The sequence below is a fragment of the Chiloscyllium plagiosum genome, unplaced genomic scaffold (assembly GCF_037043375.1).
Source record: "Chiloscyllium plagiosum isolate Xiang-an unplaced genomic scaffold, Cpla_swu_hap1 HiC_scaffold_45, whole genome shotgun sequence".
Taxonomy (NCBI): Eukaryota; Metazoa; Chordata; class Chondrichthyes; order Orectolobiformes; family Hemiscylliidae; genus Chiloscyllium; species Chiloscyllium plagiosum.
The window spans coordinates 15,274,078-15,297,189 of NW_028270183.1; the positions used below are offsets into that span (position 1 = coordinate 15,274,078).

General features: G+C 39.0%; 1 protein-coding gene across 8 annotated transcripts in view; it reads right to left on the reverse strand.

Annotated features, from left to right (window-relative positions):
- The window catches only part of rfx1a (regulatory factor X, 1a (influences HLA class II expression)), a 150,504-nt gene that overhangs the window by 61,306 nt on the left and 66,086 nt on the right, over positions 1-23,112 (reverse strand). For 7 of the 8 annotated variants that reach the window (XM_043694804.2, XM_043694803.2, XM_043694805.2 and 4 more), the window contains exon 4: positions 5,022-5,117. In XM_043694804.2, coding sequence (XP_043550739.2) covers positions 5,022-5,117 — 96 coding nt within the window. Of the gene's footprint in view, positions 1-1,962; positions 2,311-5,021; positions 5,118-23,112 lie in introns of all 8 variants that reach the window. The other variant, XM_087983324.1, reaches the window with a different exon arrangement.

Here is a 23,112-nt window from a genome sequence, read left to right on the forward strand (position 1 = left end):
CAAATATCCCATATGCCTTCTTAACCACTTTATCTACTAGTCCTGCTACCTTAAGGGACCTGTGAATTTCACACCAAGGTCCCTCTGATCCTTGGTGCTCCCCAGGGTCCTACCAATCATCACATATTCCATTGCCTTGTTTGTCCTGCCTAAGTACATCATCTCGCACTCATCCAGATTGAAATTCATTTTGCCACTGATCTCCATCTGATCAGATGGTCTTTCTCCTCCTGTGAACTAAGGCCATCATCCTCACTATTTATCACCTCACCAATTTTTCCATTATCCTTAAACTGACAGATCAATCTGCCTACATTCAAGTATAAATTGCTTATATATACCACAAACAGCAAAGAGCATCAGCTCACATTAACAGGGTTAAATTCCATCTGCCTCTGATCTGCCCATCTGACCAGGGCAGGTAATGGCCTCATGTTATTATCGTTGGGGGAATTGGGTTTGAATCCTGTTACAGCGGATGGTGGAATTTGAATTCAATAAAAATAGCTGGAATTAAGAATCTAGTGATGGCCATGAATTGATTGTTCGAAAAACCGTCTGGTTCACTAATGTCCCTAATACTTACTTAGGAAAGGAAACTGCCATCTTTACCTGGTCTGGCTTACATGTGACTCTATACCTATAGAAATGTGGTTGACTCCTAACTGCCCTCTGGATAATTAGGGATGGACTATAAATGCTGTCTAGTCAGCAACACCCTCATCCCATGAATACATTTTTAAAAATCTGTTTATATCCATCTTTAATCTTCCTCCTCACTGTCAACCACCCAGCTAATCTTTGTATTATCTGCAAACTTACTTATTATCCATCTCACATTATCATCTGCATAACTTATGAATATCAGAAACAATAAAGAATCCAGCACTGATCGCTGTGATACGCCAGTGCACATTGGGCTCCAGTCACACAAAAAGCCGCCTCCCACCAACCTCTGTCTCCTGGCATAAACCAATTCTGGATCCATCCAACTTGCCAAGTGAACCTGGATCCCATGAGCTTTTACCTTTCTATCAGTTTCCCGTGTGACAATATTTGAGAGTTATCAATCAGGGCAGTAATTGGCCAGGTTGGATTTGTTCTGATTTTTGTTGGCAATTTTCTACATTGTTGGATAGATGTCAAAGTTGTAACTATTCTGCACAACCTGACTAGGCATGTGGCAAGTTCAGCAGCCCAAATTTTCATAATGTTCTTAGGGGCCATAGCCTTTACAATATCCAAGGTCTTCAGCCATTTCTTGTTATATGGAATGAATTGAAATGGATGAAGTCAGACCTCTGTGGTGCTGGGCACCTCTGGAGGAGGTCAAGATGGATTGTCCACTCACCATTTCAGAATCAGGTTTTACCCATTTGAAGACATACTTTCTAAACTGCAGTAATTTTTCAGGAATTCATTTGATGAAGGAAGATCCTTAAATAACAAGTATCTATAAATTGTGCATTAGACACTTTCACATGTGGATCAATGAAGCCTTAGTTTCCATGAGGCCATCAGACCTTGTTCTGTCTGTGGCTAGACATACGGTGCACTTCCATATAAAATGAAGAATTTATTGGCTAACACATTACTTCTCTTCTTTCCTTTTAAGAAAAACTAAGACAGTAGTTTTTCCTTTGGGTTGCTGTCAGTTTTTGAAAACTTGTGGGCAGGGAACCTGAACAACATGCAAGTGCTTTCAGGGGTTATTTGTGTAGTAAAGTTTTAAAACCAATGCTACTTGTTCTTGTATATCAATAAATATATATATATATATATATAAATGTAACATAGGAATATTAATTATTTCAATGAAAATAACAATGCATATCACTAACACACAATACTGTATATTAAAGACAAACAAAATCAGCACAACTTTCAACAGCAAACATCTTTAAGGAACTTGAACAACTCAGCCTTCTGTTTATCCTTATTATTACTTCTTATTTGACCTACTTTAAGAGCAGTTGGTCCTGTTCCAAAAACTAGTGCCTGAGGGACTCGCTGGACCTTGACTCGTTGCTCAGGGCTGGCTGGTAACATGGAGAAAAATGGAACCTGCTCAATAATCACTTTCTGCTCTGTGCTGGGAAGATGCTGGGGAGTAAATCGAATCACTTCGACTCTTGGTGCGGAGGTTGAGGGCATCATGTGCAAGACGTGTACTTTGTGTTCTGGACTCAATGCTTGGGAGTTTCCTAACTGATGTTCTTCATGAATATTGTTCTTTGAGTTGGGAGAATCGGCAACTACCTGCAGCTTCTGATCTTTCTCTATCAAACTGGAAATCTCATTCTCCGTGCTCTAGTGTACAATATAAGCAAATAATTCTTACTAGATCAATGTACTCTACCAAAATAAAGTTACAACAGCAAAAGGTGGATGAACATGCTAACGGAACCGGACCAAATACAACCAATTTGAAAGATTTTTCTAATGGTTTCTAAGTCTGAAGCATTAACTTTGGCATACCGCAATCCAATTCCTAAGGGATCCAGATCTAAGGTACAAGATTATTCTTAATTTAAGTGGGGAAATCAATTTAGTCATGAAGCAGATGTGGGAAATACAAGAAGTAAACTGGTGCAGGGAGGCTGACTGGTGAAAGGGGGAAGGTATGGAATCTGTGCCAAATGTAAACTGACAATTCTGGATACAAAAACAATTCCATTCCCCAGCATGGTCATCCCTCATCTTGTACACAAAATTTACAATATACTTTAAAAGAATTTGTGAAACAACTTGATATACACATTTTATAATGCTAACTTATCTACATAGGTTATAAAGACATCCACTATCTGGTTTCTAAAAAATGGAAACAAATGGAATTGAATTGTTTGCCCATAAAAGACAATCAACTCTTTAATTTGACTGTTTTTCCAAATTTAAGATTTTTCATCCTGATAGGAAGCATTCAGTCAGAAACAGCAAAACGCTGGTGAACTATTACAGAACAAACCTAAGTAGGTTAAAAAGTGAATATGCAAATAATTTTCAATATAAGTTATTGTTCTGGTGAAAAGCAAATCAGATACTAGGAGATGACATACTTAATTAAGTTAATTTATCGATACTTTTGACTCCACTGATAGTTTATATATAACACTTGTTTTGTTTAATTCTGATAAATGAAAGAACATATCATTGCAAGTCATTTTAACCTTAGATAAACTGCTCGTTTCAAGCCAAACAAATCCTGAGACCATTAAGACAAGTTAGAATTGGCTGATTAGAATAAATTTCAGAAAACTACTTAAGTGGAATATGGCCTACCTCCAATAATTTTGGCTTGTTTTTGCTCACTCCAGATTCAAGTTTCAAACAAAATCAATGCTTGCAATAAAAATATGCATTTTTCTAATTTTACAAGAAATGTAACCCTATCTGGTTAAATTCAGATTTGTATCCTGTATTAATGATGAAATGTAAAATTATCTACCATGAGCATAGCTTACCCCATCTTTTGAATGCAATAGATTCACATTAATAGGTAATCAAGAAACAAGTAAAATTATTGAGACACTGAATTTTTATAAAGCTTTTACTGAGATATGGCATTTTTCTACACTCACTGGGTATCCTGAAGTATATGTAAAAGTTTGAAAGATGTTACCAAGACAGAATGCAGGCTTCCTTAACACTGCATTCTCCATATTATTTAGTTAAGTTACATATTAATTCACAAAGCAGTGTTAAAGCCAACTAGAAGCATTGAACGTATGCTCCAATAATTCAATAACAACACACGCTTCTCCAGCATCTTTAACAAAGTTGAATATTGTGGCAACATTAAACAAAACTTGACACCAAACAGCAGAAGGAAATACTAAGATAGTTAACTGAAAGATTGATCCAAGTGGCTTTAAGCACAATCTCAAATTCGGAGCAAAAGAGATGGAGAGTTTTAGGGAAAGAATTCCAGCAGCTAATGGAAAAGCCACCAAAGTTGGAGTGACTAGAATTGGGATAAAAAGGTTAAAATCTCCAAAAGACTCGGTCATTAAATGTAGGAGTTGTGTTGTACAATGCAATGAAAATGAATAGTCATACATTTGATGCCTGCTCTGTATTGAGTAAAATCACTATGGACAATAGTAGTAGTACAGTTATTGATGATTTCCAACTTAGAAGAAAGGCAGGAAATCAGCTTTGGTTGCTATTCTGATTCAGGAACTACAGCTGAAAAGTGCATGTCTGATGCATAAAGCATAGCTATGATTCCATGAGACTTTCTTTTTTTTGAATAGGTAACCGTCAGTATCCTAATTATACAACAAAAATAGAAGCATTGCATATGATACAGAAAGATAACTTTAGAACTGAATTCCATCATTAGTTACTGCCTTCAACAAAGAGAGGAGAAATTTATAAAGTGAGAAATGAAGTCTTGTCCCTATCTGGTCATGATACAACTATTTGCTTGCTTTTCAATAAGAAAAAAGTGTATAATTTCACCTTAGGTTTTTCTGCTCTGGGTTAGATGCTTCTTAGATAAAATCTTGAGGTGGAGATGCTGGTGTTGGACTAGGGTGGACGAGCTCAGAAGTCACGCGGCACCAGGTTATAGTCAAACAGGTTTAATTGAAATCACAAGCCTTTGGAGCACTGCACCTTCATCAATTGACAAAGGAGCAGCACTCCAAAAACTTGTGATCTCAAATAAACCTGTTGGAAAAAACCTGGTGTCGTGTGACTTCTGAGCAAAAAAAAATCTGATTCAATTGAATGGCCACCTCATTGAGGAAAAAAATAACACTAAAGCAACATGAGAATTACTTTGTCAAATGATAAGATCTCATATTGCCATTAATGATGATAATGTTCCTTTGTTACAACATAAACTTTGATCATCATGATTCTGTCTTTTCTATGCAATACAGAACATATATTTCTCAGAATGAAGTCATAACTTACAATTAACAAAATCAATAATGCCCATAACTTGATTCCCAAGTTAGTTTGAGTGGAGAAAATGTAAGAATGGAGATAACAAAATAAACAATGCTACATACCTCCTGAGAAACATGAACTTGCTGAAGTGCTTGTACTGATAACTGTTGAACTTGGCTAGTTTTAGCAGCCTGGGGTGTTGTTTGCACAACAGACCTCTGTAAAATCAAAATTAAAAATAATTAATTCTACTTTGAGCTTGACTTATAGCTATCAACTTACTTCCTTACTTTATTTTTTGCAGTGTCATATATTTAATATTTCAAATGCTTTGTCATATGGAGAGCCAAAGGATTGCTGAACAAAGTGTTTTCAAACTGCTGCACATCTCCTCCCTTAGCGCAGCAGATATAAAATTTAGAACATGATAAAAATCATCTTCTGATGAAAACTGTCAGACCATCAGTAATAGTTCAATAGAAATTTCATACATTGCTGCCCCAATTTTGCCCGAGCAATGAGCTGAAAAGCTAATCTTCTCCAACAGCTGACATCAGAGAAACAGTTCTTTACAGAGCATAGCAATTGAATTGGGTGTCCAAACAGAACTGAAAAATAAAATTTATGGCAATCAGATCCTAAGCAGGAGACTTTCAAAATTATGTTTCAGAGGACTTTGGAAGCATTGAGTGCTCTCTCCTTACACTTCTTAAAAAATAAACTTGGCAAACTTTCCAACATGTTGCAATGATCAAAAGTTGTAAAGGGTTCTACCCACAGTTGCTTCTGCGGGTAATTTGTAAGGCACAGCAGAAATTCATCCCATGGAAGACTAAACATACTACGGGGAAGACAAGGCAACCATGGCTAATGAGGGAAGTCAGGGACAGCATAAAAGCAAAAGATAAAGTGTACAATGTGGTGAAGATCTTTGGAAGGCCAGAGGATAGAGGAAAACTAAAAAAGGGGAAGAAGATCAAACAGAGTAAGCCAACTAGTAATACAAAAGAAGATTTCAAGAGTTTTTTTAAAAGATATATAAAATGTAAGAGAGAAGCAGCAGTGGACATTGGACTGCTGGAAAATGAGACAGGAGACGTAGTAACAGGGAATAAGGACAAGGAGGAGGAACTGAATAGGTACTTTGCATCAATCTTCACTGTAGCATATCAGAACTTCAAGATAGTCAGGGGGCAGAGCTGAGTGCAATTGCCATTACTAAGGAAAATATGCTGGGGATGCTGAAAGGTCTGAAGTTGGATAAATCACCTAGACCAATGGACTACACCCCAGGGTCTGAAGGAGTTAGCTGAGGAGATTGTGAAGGAATCACTAGTGTCAGGGAAGGGTCTAGAGCATTGGGAAATGGTTAATGTAACACTCCTGTTAAAGAAGAGAGGGAGGCAGAAGACAGGCATTTATAGGTTGGTTAGCCTGACCTCACCTATTAGTAGCTGAAAATGTGTTGCTGGAAAGGCGCAGGTCAGGCAGCATCCAGGGAACAGGAGAATCGACGTTTCGGGCATAAGCCCTTCTTCAGGAATGAGGAAAGTTTGTCCAGCAGGCTAAGATAAAAGGTAGGGAGGAGGGACTTGGGGGAGGGGCGTCAGAAATGTGATAGGTGGAAAGAGGTCAAGGTGAGGGTGATAGGTCAGACTGGGGTGGGGGCGGAGAGGTCGGGAAGAAGATTGCAGGTTAGGAAGGCGGTGCTGAATTTGATGGATTTGACTGAGACAGGGTGGGGGGAGGGGAAATGAGGAAACTGGTGAAATCAGAGTTCAACCCTTGTGGTTGGAAGGTTCCTAGCCGGAAGATGAGGCGTTCTTCCTCCAACCGTCGTTTTGTTGTGGTCTGACGATGGAGGAGTCCAAAGACCTGCATATCCTTGGTGGAGTGGGAGGGGGAATTGAAATGTTGAGCTACAGGGTGATTGGGTTGGTTGGTCCGGGTGTCCCAGAGGTGTTCTCTGAAACGCTCCGCAAGTAGCCGGCCTGTCTCCCCAATATAGAGGAGGCCACATCGGGTGCAGAGGATGCAATAGATGATATGTGTGGAGGTGCAGGTGAATCTGTGGCGGATATGGAAGTTTCCTTTGGGGCCTTGGAGGGAGGTGAGGGGGGAGGTGTGGGCGCAAGTCTTGCACCTCCTGCGGTTGCATCATCCGCCGTCATTTCCGCTACCTCCAAACAGACCCCACCACCAAGGATATATTTCCCTCCCCTCCCCTATCAGCATTCCGTAAAGACCACTCCCTCCGTGACTCCCTCGTCAGATCCACACCCCCCACCAACCCAACCTCCACTCCCGGCACCTTCCCCTGCAACCGCAGGAGGTGCAAGACTTGCGCCCACACCTCCCCCCTCACTTCTCTCCAAGGCCCCAAAGGAAACTTCCATATCCGCCACAGATTCACCTGCACCTCCACACATATCATCTATTGCATCCTCTGCACCCGATGTGGCCTCCTCTATATTGGGGAGACAGGCCGGCTACTTGCGGAGCGTTTCAGAGAACACCTCTGGGACACCCGAACCAACCAACCCAATCACCCTGTAGCTCAACATTTCAATTCCCCCTCCCACTCCACCAATGATATGCAGGTCTTTGGACTCCTCCATCGTCAGACCACAACAAAACGACGGTTGGAGGAAGAACGCCTCATCTTCCGGCTAGGAACCTTCTAAACCACAAGGGATGAACTCGGATTTCACCAGTTTCCTCATTTCCCCTCCCCCCACCCTGTCTCAGTCAAATCCATCAAATTCAGCACCGCCTTCCTAACCTGCAATCTTCTTCCCGTCCTCTCCGCCCCCACCCCAGTCTGACCTATCACCCTCACCTTGACCTCTTTCCACCTATCACATTTCCGACGCCCCTCCCCCAAGTCCCTCCTCCCTACCTTTTATCTTAGCCTGCTGGACAAACTTTCCTCATTCCTGAAGAAGGGCTTATGCCCGAAACATCGATTCTCCTGTTCCCTGGATGCTGCCTGACCTGCTGCGCCTTTCCAGCAACACATTTCCAGCTCTGATCTCCAGCATCTGCAGACCTCACTTTCTCCTCACCTATTAGTAAGATGGAGATTGTGGAGTACTTGGAAGTGCATGATAAATAGAGCTGAGACATCATGACTTCATCAAGGAGAGATCATGCCTGACAAATTTGTTAGCATTCTTTGAGGAGTCAATGAACAAGTAGGACAAATGAGAGCCAGTGGGCATCCTACTTGGATTTCCAGAAGGCCTCTGACTAGGTGCTACACAGGAGCCTGCTAAATAAAAGCCCATAGTGTTAAGGGCAAGACACTGAATTGAAAAAGAGGATAGACTGATTGACAGGTGGAAAACACTGGGGGATAAAGAGGTCTTTTTCAGGATGGCAGCTGGGTGACTAATGGGGTTCTGCATGAGTGTGTTGGGACTACAAACTATTCACATTACACATTAACAATCTGGACAAATGAAATTTGAGCATTGTTGCAAGGTTTGCAGATGACACAAAGATAGGTGGAGGGACAGGTATGTTGAGGAAGCAAGGAGGCTGCAGAAAAACTTGGACAGACTAGGTGACTGAACCAAGAGGAATACAATGTGGGAAACTGAGAGTTTGATACAGGCATAGACTATTTTCTAAGTGGAGAAAGGCTTCAGAAATCTCAGCACAAAGGGCCTTAGACATCCTAGTTCAGGATTATCTTCAGGGCTCGAATACAAGAGCAGGGATGCACAGATGAGGCTGCATCAAGCTCTGGTCCAATGGCATTTGGAATATTGTGAGTAGTTTTGAACCTGTATCTAAGTAAGGATTTAGTGGCCTTGGAAGGGGCCCAGAGGAGGTTCACAAGAATGATCCCAGGACCGAAGGGCTTGTCATATGAGGAGCAGTTGTGGACTCGATGGAGTTTAGAATGATAAAAAGAGATCTCATTGAAACTTACAGAATATTGGGAGGTCTGATTAGAGTAAACATGGAGAAATGCTGCCACTAGTAGGACAGACTAGGACCCGAGAGCACAACCTCAGACTGAAGGCACAACTCTTTAGAACTGAGATGAGGAGAAATTTCTTCAGACAGAAGTTAGCGATTCTGTGGAATTTATTGCTGTAGAAGACTGTAGAGACCAAGTCATTGCATGTCTTTAAGACAGAGAGAGGCAGGTTCTTGATTAGGATCATCAAGGTTTCACGGAGAAGGCAGGAAAATGGGATTGAGAAACATATCAGCCATGATCAAATAGTGGAGCAGACTTGATGACCAAAATGGCCTAATTCTGCACCTATATCTTATATCTAGGTCTAAGAACAAACTTTGGATAGGTACTTCGTTGCTTCTCACTTTCCTTGATGTTTTTGCAACTTTGCTCTTCAAAGATCTAGACACAAGTATTGCTTTACCAGAGAATCAAGAACGATAATTAGGACCACTGTGGTGGGAAATCGTTGCCAAGAAGATTAATTATCTATGCATAGTGTTTTTAAAATGTATAAAAATGTATACTATTCTGCATTATTTCGCTTTGGCAACACACTTTTAGAAAATGTGGCATGCCTGTTTATGAAATTGGGCCAGAAGTGTTTTAATTAACACTATAGACAAGAATCAACCAATTCAAATGGTCCAGAATATATCTGAGTAATTAACACCTATATGACACAAGTTGTTTGGAACTAGTTGAATCCATAGGTTTTCAGCTTTCCTTTTTTTATTAAAATACTTTTGTAACTCTAGATAAGAAAAATATGAAATGCAATATTATTGGAGATACTTATTAATAGTGACAATAAATCTGTAACAACAGACCTCAATTTAAAAAAGCACTTTCTGAATCTTGACCTTTAAATGCAAACTCCAATTGGCTGACTCAGCACCTAATATTCTGGGAAGCAAATGTGGGCACATTTCCGACAGGGAAAGAATTGTCATGCTCTGTTCACACTGAAAGTAGTGCTAACCCTACTGCAAATTATAGTCCCTATAAGTATTTGAGAATGTGAATGTAATATCGGTTTGTCAAGCCTCACTCAGGAGAACCAGACAATAAGATTGTCTGCAACCTATGTTTTTGGAATATATTTGTCATGGTTGCAGACCCTGCCAACAACATTATTGTATTTCTTGCCAGTCAAGGGTTATTATATTAACTGCAAATTTTATCCACTGGTTCTAGCTTTCTTAATTTTCATTATCAGCCTTTCCAATCGACTAGCATTTTTGTCAACATCCTTATTCAAATCCAAGTGCATCACATCTACTGCTGTTTCGTCACATCCTCAAAAGATAACCAATAAATTAGATTGATAACACCTCTCCTTTGTGAATCCCTATTAGTTATCTTTTACGATTTCATTTCTATTATTTCATTACCTTATTTTTAGTAGGGTTTTCAGACTTTACTTACAATGAACATCAAGCTCATTACGTTGTAGCTTTTTTACCTCCCAATTTTAAAAATAGGAACATTAACCATTTTCACTCTCATGTGCCTCTCCATTACATACTGATTTCTATTTGATGTGCAGAAGTTTTGCTTATACATTGCATTATCACTTGGTAGTTTCTTTCAACCAGCCAGCAATGTCTTTAAGCTTATGCCTTTCTTTACAATGGAAACACATTGATTCAATGCAATCAGCATCATCCCCAAGAAAACATTCTGCAGCTCCCATATACACTTAACCAAATTACATTATCATTAGCACCATTAAATTTAACTGCTGAATTCATAGTAGAAATATTTTAAGACAATAACATATGAATTAACACAGAGAGATAATGTGACAGGAAAAATGTATTGGTCATATGCAAATAAAATATAATTCAGAATTACAAAGTGATACATTTTCAGAGGAAGAATGTAAAATGACAAATAAACAATCTTAAAGTGGATGCAAAAACAGTGACGTCTGAGGGTTCACATGAATAAAACTTTGTTACAAGGACATGTTGATAAAATATTTTAAAACAGAAGATCCTTGGTTTTTACAAAGAGAGGCAGTGAGTTCAAAAAGGAAGTAATGCCAATACATTTTAAGTTACCGATTAAGCCTCAACTACAATTTTGAGGCCCGGTCTCTTCATCATTTTTAAAGTAAGATTTCAAGGTACTTGAATGACACAAGGCTAAGGAATGTCATGGAATTGATCTCCTTAGAGCAGAAAAGGTTACTGGAGATTTAGTGTAGAAATTTATATGGCTTTTTGATACAGATCTTCTGCTGCTAAAGGCAGGAGAGTTAGCAATCATTGCCTATCTCTTCTCTTAAATCTGTATGCAAAGTGGAGAGAAATGTATTTACACAGGAAGTTCTTATAACCTGAAAAGGTACCCAATCATGCTGTGTTCAATGACGAGTTGGACTGAAAGATCTGTTTCCGTGTTGTACATCTTTATGACTCTATGGTGTGTACACATATCTAAACACTGACATGTGCAGACAACAGCGTTGGGAGATGCCTCTGCCTACAACTTCATGCGTTAATTTCACACATAACACGGAAGTAAAGTCCATTTGTGCTGATGATTCGCACAAAACTTAATATCATACTCGCACTTACATCGGAAGTGACTGAAATCTCTGTAATGTGTCCTCTCAGAAAAGTAGGACCCAGAGGAAGGATACTTATGCGAAATACAGGTGAAGTGCTGTATGAAACTGTCCATCATGTATTGGTTCCAGTTATTCTGAATGTCTCAGGTATTAAGTTACTATCAGTGTTGAAAACTTTACTTTGCATTTATACCGAGTTGGTCAAAGAGATTGTTTAATCAAGAGGTTTACACACTGAAGGAAAAATAAAAAGCACAGAAGTTTGATAGGAGATGCTTCAGGCATTTACGGTGCAGGAGCTTCTACAGTTAATGGCTTATACAGACTTAAAATCACATTTTAGTATATGCATCATAGACAAATGCCTACAGACAGATGATAGAGGGTATGACTCAGACAGATGACAGATGATAATGACAACAGAGGTCTTTGACACTTGGAGCAATGCTAGAAATCAGGACCCTGCTGAGTTCCATACAGATGGTAAGCCTCTGGAACTGACCATTTCAGAACTGATGGAGATGCAGAGAAAAGCAGTAAATAACTGGGAGAGGTGTCAGAGCTCTCATACAGACCAGAGCGAAAGATGGAGAAATCTGTTTGTGTTTTGTTTGTTGTGATAGCTCTGGCATGCTACCTTGATGGAAAGTGAGGCCACATTCTTCATCCAGCAGAACACCCAGAGGTGGACAGATACATCTTCAGACATTTACTCCATCACTCTAGCTATGGTGCAGTGCAATAATTGCTAAGAAAGAAGTGGATGAGACACCTTGGTCTCTCGTTGTCCTGCTCAAGGAGTCAGAAAAGTGCCACTGCTCACTGACAGGGAGAAGAACTTTTAGTCAAGTACCTGACTGACTTTATCCCAGTGCACTCCAAGGATACCCAACCATTCTACCATCTTTTTTCCCAGTGACCAAGTCACTTCCAACAGATCAGGGTGAGGACAGTGCACATATGCTGAAAAACGTTGCATTTTTATCATGCTAGTTGCTGCAATAGTTGTGTACATTCAAAAGAATGCACCTTATTCTCAATCAGTTCTGAATGATATTCATTGTCAGTTGTGGCATCTCGGAGTTTCCTGACATGAGCAGGCTTCCTGACATTGAACAGCATTTGTAGAGGCAGATGTTTGAAGTACATCCAAAAACCTAGCAATTGGTGTGCACTCAACTCTCATGCCTCTGAAGCTGCTGTCTGAACAGTGTCACTAGCCAAGTCACTGCATGCCTTGCTGGTGTTTACATGATAGAGTTCTTCCCAAAGATTTCTCTTAATCGGTGAACGTGTCAGTGACATATGTATCACTGCCAAATTGCAAGTACATGTAGCTTCCAATGCAATGTGTATCTGGGTTTGCTGGTGCCATGTGTCTGCAGCAATGTTTCTTCTGCTGCCCAAAGTTATGTGAATGTGCAAAGTTATACATGCTGTGTCCAGTTTCTATGGTCACAGATGCTGCAAAGCTGTCTGAGCAGCACACTTAGTGCAAGTGGAACGTGCATCATTTCAAAATGGTCAACCATAAAAATCACAAACAAGGAAAATGATAGCCTATAGTGGTGCACAGATGTTTAGTGCCACACTTGGCTAGGAACCTGGTGGCAATGAGTGGCTCTTGGGGTTGTCTGCCATATTGCACCAGATTCCTGAAGAAGGGCTTATGCCCGAAACGTCGATTCTCCTGTTCCCTGGATGCTGCCTGACCTGCTGCGCTTTTCCAGCAACACATTTCCAGCTCTGATCTCCAGCATCTGCAGACCTCACTTTCTCCCCATATTGCACCATAGTCCTAGTATCTGTCAGTGTATCTGCAACATCCACTCCCTGAAGTAACATCATCTTCTTCCCCTTCCTCTTCATCAGAGAAGATATCTGGCTCCTTCATCTTCCCTTTGCAACTTCTGGCCGCTGCTTCATTGAATCCAGGGTCACATTCTGTCAGTTTCTCTGCAGTTGCACTATAGCTATCAGCCATCACGCATGCCTGAGGTTATCTGTGAACAGATGGAATGATTTGGTCTCTTGAGGCCTTCCCTCCTATCCTGAGCACTTCTGTTCAATGCAAAGGCATATACTGTACTTAATATCAGGCAATCATGGCCTCCACCCATTTGTGATCAATACCATCCTGGAGGAGGATAGACAACATCACTTTGTTGATGTAGTTATTTTCATGGACATCAGAGCAGTACCTTGGTAAAGGAAGTCATGACAATGCAGGCCCACTGAATCATTATTGAGCTTTCCAACTTCAGCCTCAGTCCAACAACCTTACCTTGCCCTTAGAGAAGTTTCACCCATCTCTTTAACAGAAGTGAGCACCTATCAGAGAACAAAGCACAATGAAACATGGCTCTGACTCAATCTGCCATTAACTATCATAAACTAATTCCATAATCTTTTAATTTCCCTCAGTTACCCTCAATCATAGAATCCCAACAACATGGAAGCAGGCTATTCAGCTCATCGAGTGCACACCACCCCTCTGAACAGCATCAGACCCAAGCCCACCACCCCCATCCTATCCCTTTAACTCTGCATTTCCACCTAACCTGGACACAATGGGAAATTTAGCATGGCAAACTATCTAATCTGCACATCTTTAGACTATGGGAGGAAACCGGACCACCGAGAGGAAACTTAGATATACAGGGAGAACATGCAAACTCCACACAGGCAGATGCCCAAGGGTGGAATCGAACCCGGGTTCCTGGTGCTGTGAAGCAGCAGTGCTAACCATTGAGGCACTGTGATTCTCACAAATTCTGGAATATCCCTCTCCCCAAAATCATTCTTCTGACATTGAAGTTGTCTGCATGGTCCACCATCTCTGTTATCCATGAAAGATCATCGGGATGACAACTTCCTCCCTCTGAGTCAACAGAAGCTTCCTTAAGTGCACGATCACCTTTTTCTCCCAATTTTGCTGGGATGTCAGTTGACTGAGATCCATATGGCAGTCAGCTAATGTGTTTGAAAAAGGACTATTGAGGAAAGAACACACCTGACCATGGTTCCTTTCCACTTAATTCCTCATTAGCAGGATGTCCCATTGCTCGGTCAATTATACTCACCAATAATTCCAAATACTTCACAAATCGTCCTTCCACTTGGAGGACCTGCATTTTTGGAGCTATTACATTTTCAAGTTCAAGAAATTCACTCCAAACCCCAGTTACATCAAAGCTCCCAACCCCCACCACCACCTGACCCTGTGCTTTACTTTTATCTCTCTCTGACCATGACATTACATTATTACTACATCCATCACACACTTCTGTCCTCGACATGTCCTTCACCCTTGACTTGCTTCCCTGATTCCTCCATCCCTAGGTCAGCTCTGCCTGATGCGTTTTGCCTGTTGCCATCTGATCTCAGTCATGGCCTGTCATGGATCAATCAATGCTTCCCAAGGAGAAAGAACAACTGCTACCCACTCCAACTCCAGCAAGTAAAATATCTTGCCTGCTACGCATCACTTGTATGCAGTTGGAATTCTGAAGGCACACATTTCTCACTTGTGGAGAATCTTATTCGAGAAGTGTATTTAATTCTAGTGAGAGTGCCTTTTAATGAGCGTGAATGATATGCAAATATATGCAAAAAAGTTCCCAAAGTTTGCTAATGGATAGTTTGGCTTGCTCTCAAACCTCTGAGAACCAATATTGTTCTAGCCCACTATCGGTAAGTTAACTTATGGTTTTCTTTTGAACACTTCCTCAAAAGGCAGTTAAAGTACAGCCTTTGAATATTTTTAAGGCAGAGCACGATACATTATTGATAATAACTTTTCATCCCCTTGTTTAAGGACAGACAAAATTAATAAAATTATCAGGTAAACCATGATCTTATGGAATGGCACAAAACGTTTAAGTGGCCTGTTCCTAATTCATATTTATGTATGTTCCCCTGCCTCCCATAAGCAGCAAAAGATTCTGCCCATTGTTTCTATTCAATTCACCAATTTCCTTATGAACCAACTTGTTTGTGGAAAGCCAGAAGAAAAAAAAGCAATAATTTCCTTCATTGTAAGGTTGCATATGTTTCACAAACAGATCAAGAAAGTAAAATGTAATGAATAATTAACTGTACAATAAATCCTATGCTGACAAAATACACATTTTAAGTGGTAGTTTTAATGCAAACTCACCATTTATCAAGAGAGACAAAATCTGCACTGTCTGTGTAAGTGAGTAATGCTTAATACCTGTTCTCATCAGCAACCACAGAAAGCCTTTTGATGACATATTAGCATCAATGTGATGGTTGAAAACATAAATGAAAGGAAAAGGAAGTGCTGGGATGTCCAAACCACAACATTTTTTTGCTTGTTTGAAAAGGCAATGCTCTAATCTGCTAAATTTTCCCTGATGCAATGCTAAAAATGAATTTCATATAGCAGCACAATTAAAATAAAAGACTGCAAAATATTTTTTACGTTAAATATATCTGTAATCTCAAAGCTTTGCAAATCCACAATCAAAATAGAATTGTCAAGAATTCAAAACATAGCATTAAAGGTAACAAGTATCATTGAAAGTTTTTTTTTCCCAACATCATCCCCAAAGACTGACATCAAAAATAAAATCAAAGTGTTCTTGTACATGGAATGCCATTGTCAGAAAAATGATGAAGAAAAAATTCATAGCAATAGCTTACAAAAGGAAAAGAGATTTATTTTTAAGATTCGAAGAATATGGGTAAGAAAGGGCAGGACAATGCAACTAAGTGGGTACAACTTTCAGAGAGTTAGTATGAACATAATAAGCTGAATAATCTCTTCTGCTGTTAGTATATAATTTGGATCTCAAATGAAACTCCAAAGAGATTGAAGAATGCTTGGAATAAACCAAACAAAATGAAAACATGTAGTGGTAAAGATCTAAAAAAAATTTGAATAACCAAGACACAAGTACTTTCAGTATAAACTAAACTCATAAACCCATTAATGCATAAGAGACTTAACTGGTCACAGATTCTAAACAACAAACAATAGCTTTGAAAATCCTTAACATCAACAGCACTAGGATTAAATAATCTGTTAATTATTGAAAATCTGTACTTAATTATTCCAACTGATAACTGCACTATTTTCCACTGCATTTTGTTTTCAGTCAAATTATATTGGCTAAACATTGTGAGGCACTAAAGTTAAAAGTTAATAGTTAAAATTGAAAGTTAATATCATCACTACATGTGCACCAGCAATCCAAGATTATGCAGGATAGGTGTGGGTACTGCAATTGCAGTGTGGAGGAATCCAGGATATGCAGAATAAACTGTCAACACAAATTAAGTTTATCTTAAGAAAAAGATGAAGTAGACTTTACACTGGTCCGTACAAGTAACAATAATGAGTAATGAAAGCACATTGAATAGGAACCATTCCTGAGGGCTGTTAACATCAGTACTTACCAGTTGACCTACAGTTTACTATGTTGCACTTTATTATGGAATGTAAATTTTAAATTCAGCCTAAGGCCTTTACTGTAACTTAGACATTAATAATTAACCACATCACCATTTATTGTTTAAAAATATTTCTCTTTTATTTTAAACCTCTTCTCCTGTTAATTTGATTATTGATTTATTGTATTACATCCTTTTCTAACATTATGGAATTATTACTATTATTGCTTTAAGGATACAATTTATCATTACTATCCCAAAAATCTGTTACTGTTTTACTGGAAATTAAAAATAAGACTTAGATTGCTAGAACAAATTGAAGTTCTTACAGCTATAATTCCTTAACAGTTTCCTAGCAGTTTGAGACTATAAAACTGAAGCAATCATCCAATGTAAGATTTGTTTCATTTTAAATTCTTTCAGATTAATTGAGAACATTTTTATTCACTTGGTAATTAATAAAAACTAATGCGCCTTTTGTTTACATTAGATGACGTAATGTATTTAGATGTAGCAACACAAAGTCACGAAGCAGTTTAAAATGAGCATGGTTCACACAATTTGTGTAAATTTGACTTTGAGACTTCTACAATGGGAGCATATATTTCTGGAATAATTCTTAGGGAAGATTATGTTCATGGAATAGTTTGACAAAGAAAAAGTGTGTCAAGCATATGAGACAATAATGTAAATTACACTGAAGTGGATCTTTGCAGTGACCCCTTTTGAAAAAAGAAATAATGGAGCAATTCCAGGAATTATTGAATATATGAAGATTCTGGTAAACTTGAAACTGAGCAGAATCTGACTGCAGACCTGGTCAAACATGAAATAGCTCCCCCAATAGCATTACTCCACATCTCTGGTGGCAAGTTGTCACTCAAAAGTAATCACTTTTTTTCACTTCCTCTATTCTCTGCCAATAACATTCCCCTCCCACACTCCACACACCTCTCCCCAAACACCTCTCCAAAAGACATAAGTTCCTTCATTAGTACAGTTCCATAAGTGCCAGGCACCTAAGTGTACCATTCAAATGGCCATTGGTCAGGTATAAGATTATATTGTGAATGTCTACCAACCAAAGGTGCCCTAACATTCATAATGACAATTCATTAATGGTTTTACACTATGAAGAAATGTATTAGTGAACTGATTCGTAGAATTTAATGAGACATAACTGTCAGGTAACAAATTTAATCACTTGTGGAAAATATGAACACTCAATAGTTTGCAATATTTGCCACAAATTTGTATTACTGCAATATACAAAGATATCCGATTAGGATTGACATTAATATTGAAACTGCATAAACCATACCAATTATTGTTCTTCTTTTATTACAATGATAGTAAGAGCAGGATAACAGCATCAGTACCCATGAAAGATTTGGCACAAGATGATTTAATAAAGATTATTCTGAATTTTTTTCACTAATGCTATAATTCACTGGAGCAGTATCAATCACAGATTAAGAATGTCCTTTAGTAAATTACTACCAGAATTTGTGGCATCCTTATTCATAAACTAAGTAACATCTAAAACTGTTACCTGATGCATTACTTTTACCTGCTGGACTCCCAGCAGCTGGAGCTGCGGGAACTGGTCCACTTTTGACTGTACCACATTCTGTACTAGAAGTCTCTGCTCAGGAGAAATGTAATACATTATAGAGAATCCAACTTAAAATGCACTCTGAAACAATTGTAATATGGTGTAAGGAAATTCAATCAACATATATACCCAACCCATGTCTGAACTTCCCATTCAACACAAACAATTGCTTTCTGTCATTGATAGAAAAAAAGCAAAACCTTATTAACTCTTAGAAGTAATCAAATTAATCACTTCTGCACACAGGGTGATGAATAACAATTTATGCTTACAAACTATTAAAAAAATTGGCAATGTGATACAATTTAATGCACAAACTACAGCTTAATCTGGTAACAAACTGATATTAAAATTACAATTTATCTATCCTATCATCTTATTCAGGTATGCTACCCTTTTAAGAAAACGGATGGCTTCTAATATAAGCCACTTATGTCCTATTTGCTGACTTACTAGAGAGTGGGCAAACTTTCCTTTCCAATATTCCCACTTCTATTCTTGTCATAGAAACGCATTGCCAAATGTTCTCATTTAGCAAGAAGGCAATACCAAAGAAGTAAACTACAAAAACTTAATCAATGGTAATTTGTTCAGTCACCAAGAGGCAAGGCATTTTGGTATAGAACTCGAAGAGTTGGTTTTCCATTGAGTAATCAGCCACTAAATAAAACGGTTTGTGAAGATCTAAGACCCCTCAAGAAGAGCCTCTTGTTCGAGATCGGTCAAAAGAATTGACAAATGCGGTCTATTCAAAAAGCAAGGGTCATTCATTCTATGATCACATCATAAAGGCATGGATCAAATTAATTCAATTCAATAAAGTTGATAAAAGTGTAAATATTATCAATATGTCTATTAATGTTTTCAAAAAGATCAGTGACCATCATAATGCATTTTCCTTTAACTATTTATACACTACAACCACCTGATGAAGGAGCGTCGCTCCGAAAGCTAGTGCTTCCAATTAAACCTGTTGAACTATAACCTGGTGTTGTGTGATTTTTAACTTTGTACACCCCAGTCCAACACTGGCATCTCCAAATCATGTTGCATATATGTTGTGTTTAGTTATATTTTTAATTTCAGTTTAGTTATTTATTGTGATAGGCCAGGCTAATATTCAAGATAATTTGGAACAGCCAGCCTTTGCTAGATGACTGGTTAAAGATGTATGGAAGCATTAAAAAACAGGGGTCAGCATGGTGGCTCAGTGGTTAGCACTGCTGCCTCACAGCAGCAGGGACCCAGGTTTGATTCCACCCCCCGGGCATCTGCCTGTATGGAGTTTGCACATTCTCCCTGTGTCTGTATCTGTGTGGATTTTCTCCCACAGTCCAAAGATGTGCAAGCTAGATGAATTGGCTATATTAAATTGCCCAAAGTGCAGCTAGGAACTGGGCACAGTACACAGGATCAGTGGAAGGGAATCTTGTTGACTGGCATTTAGAAGGTGTTTGCACAATTATCAGTACATACAAAGCACCCAGAAGCCCCTGTACCCCTGCCTGTTCTTTAGGAAACTCCTTAAATGAGTTCTACCTTAAATGAAACTTCTGCCTCTAATACCAAGTCTTTTTGGTCAACTGTAGGAATATTTATTTTCATTGCTTGGTGTCAAATGGCATTTATAATGCTGCTGCAGATTGGGGCACCATATTATGCTGAAGGAGCCAAACAAATGTTGCCTCCAGTGTTACTATCTCCTTTATTTCTTTGCTACCACTTCATGGGTCTGATTACAGCACAATAAGGTTTGATCCTAAATTTTGATTAGATGGTTCAATATTACATTCGCATTAGTGATTTCTGCTCTTAATTGATTGAACATAAACATGTCAGTTCACTGTAACAACAAGGTTACTTTCAAGTTCATCTTTAGTTATTTGAACACCACAGTACAGGTACTTATGCTGCTTAGTTTTCTTACCGAGTGCTGTAGCCTTTGGTCCAGAACTTCATTGCATGTCCTTTCTTAAATTGGTTTACCACTTGGGTTATTACTGCCTCAGGGATATTACTGAGGCTAGTCCAACAGTATCTGCTCATATAAGGCTGTTTACAGTGTTGTTTTTGACAGATGATTCTTCCTTGATAAGAGGTTCCATGATTGACATGGAAATGAATTAACAAAACTGGATTTGCAACTGGCTGTCTGCCTTGTCAGTATTTTTTAAAAACGTATCAATAGGTAAGTTTGTTTCAAACTACTAGTAGCATTTGAATATTCACTGACGCTTCATAATAATTGTCAGTGCCTCACAAATCTCTCTTGAAACAATAGAATAAGTACAATGTATCTAAGTTGGACCAAGTCACCTATTATCCCTGTGCTCACACAATTACATTAATTCCTGGTTTGACAAAGCCTCAATTTTAAAATCCTCATATCTCTTTTCAACTGCTCCCTTCCCATTTCTGGAACTTTGTCCAGCTGTAAAAGCCTGACATCTGCATGCTTCCTCAATTCTGTATTTTGTGCATCCCTGATTTTCACCCCTTCACCACTGCCAGCAGTAACTTCAACTGTCAAGGCTCTAAACCCTAGTAATACCCTCTCAAATACCTCTCTAGCTTTATCTACAGTATTTAAAAGCTTCTTATAATCTATTAAAGGGCATACAAATTAGCCAAATAAACAGCAGACTTGAGGATTGGTAGCAAAGGAGGACAAAGGGATTAATTAAGAGGGGGGGAAATAGACTACAAGAGTTAGCTTGCGGGGAACATGAAAATGGATTACAAAAGCTTCTATAGATATACATAGAGGAAAAAAGGTTAAGACAAATGTAGGTCCCTTACAATCAGGAACAGAAGTTACAATGGGGAACAAAGAGATGGCAGACCAATTAAGTACATATTTTACTTTCTACCAGCAATATTAGGAAACACAGGTATAATGAGAGGGAAGAACTGGAGGAAATCAGTATTAGTACAGAAATGATGTTGGGGAAATTGATGGGATTAAAGACAGATAAATCCCTCGAGACTACATCCTAGAGTAATTAAGGAAATGCCGCTTGAAATAATGGATGCATTGGTGATCACCTTTCAAGAATCTATATACTCTGGAACAGATTCTATTGACTGGAGAGTAGCTAATATTACCTCACTATTTAAAATGGGAAGTAGAGAGAAAACAGGGAATTATAGACTGGTCAACTTGATATCAGTAGTGGGGAAAATGCTACAGTAAAAGATTTAACAGGACAGCACTTAGAAAACAGTGACAGAAATAGACAGAATGAGTCTGGATTGATTAACGAGAAATGATGCATGACAAATCTTGCCTGGAAAGGATGCAGCTCCAACTACACATGAAGCTTGATACCATCCAGGATAAAGCAGACCGCTTGATGGGCGCCACACTTACATGCATCCACTCCACTCACCACTGATGCTTGGTAGCAACAGTGTGTACTGCCTATAAGTGCACTGTGGAAATTCACCAGAAGTATTTAGACAGCACCTTCTAAACCGCAGCCACGTCCAATCAGAAGGACAAGGGCAGCAGATATATGGGAACACCACCATCTGCAAGTTCCCCTCAAAGCCACTCATCAGCCTGCTTGGAGATATATCACCATTCCTTCACTGTCGCTGGGTCAAAATCCTGCAAATCCTTCCTAAGGACATTGTGAGTCAACCTACAGCGTATGGACTGCAGTAGTTCAAGAAGGCAGCTCACCACCACCTTCTTAAGGGCAACTAGGGGGCAGGCAATAAATGCTGACCCAGCTAGTGATGCCCTGAGTGAAAAGAATAAGATTAAAAAAATCTACTGGAATTTTTCAAGAACATAACTAGCAGACTTGGTAAGGAGGAGCCAGTGGATGTGATTTAATTGGACTTCCAGAAGGCTTTTCATAAGTCCCAACTAAGAGACTAGCATGTAAAATTAAAATGCATGAGACTGGGGATAGTGTATTGACATGGATAGAAAACTGGTTGGCAGATGGGAAACAAAGAGTCGGATTAAACTGGTCTTTTTACAAGTGACAGGCAGGGGCTATTGGGGTACCACAGCGATCAGTATTTAAACCACAACTATTCACAATGTATATTAATAATTTAGTGGAGGAAACTAAATGTAATAAATTTACAGATGACACAAAGCTGGGTGAGAGAGTGAACTTTGAGAGGATGCAGATATGCTTCAGTAAGATTTGGACAATTTGAGTGTGTGAGCAAATGTATAGCATATGAAGTGTAAAGTGGGTAAATGTGAGTTTATCTACTTTGGCAGCAAAAATGAGAACACATGTTATTACCTGAATGGCAACAAATTGGGAAAGGGGAGGTTGCAATGAGAACTGGGTGTCCTTGTAAACCAGTCGCTGAAAATAATCTTGCAGGTGCAGCAAGTGGTGAAAAAGGATAATGATTTGTTGGCCTCCACAGCAAAGGACTTGAATACAGAAGCAGGGATATTTTGCTGCACCTATACAGGGTCTTGGTGAGGTCACACTTGGCGTAGTGCGTGCAGTTTTGGTCTCTTTATCTGACTATGGAAGTTGTGAAATGAAGGTTTACGAGACTGATTCCTGGGGTGGAGGTACTAACGTATGAAGAAAGACTGGATTGGTTAGGACCATATTCAGGGAATTTTATAAAAATGAGGGGTATTTTTATGGA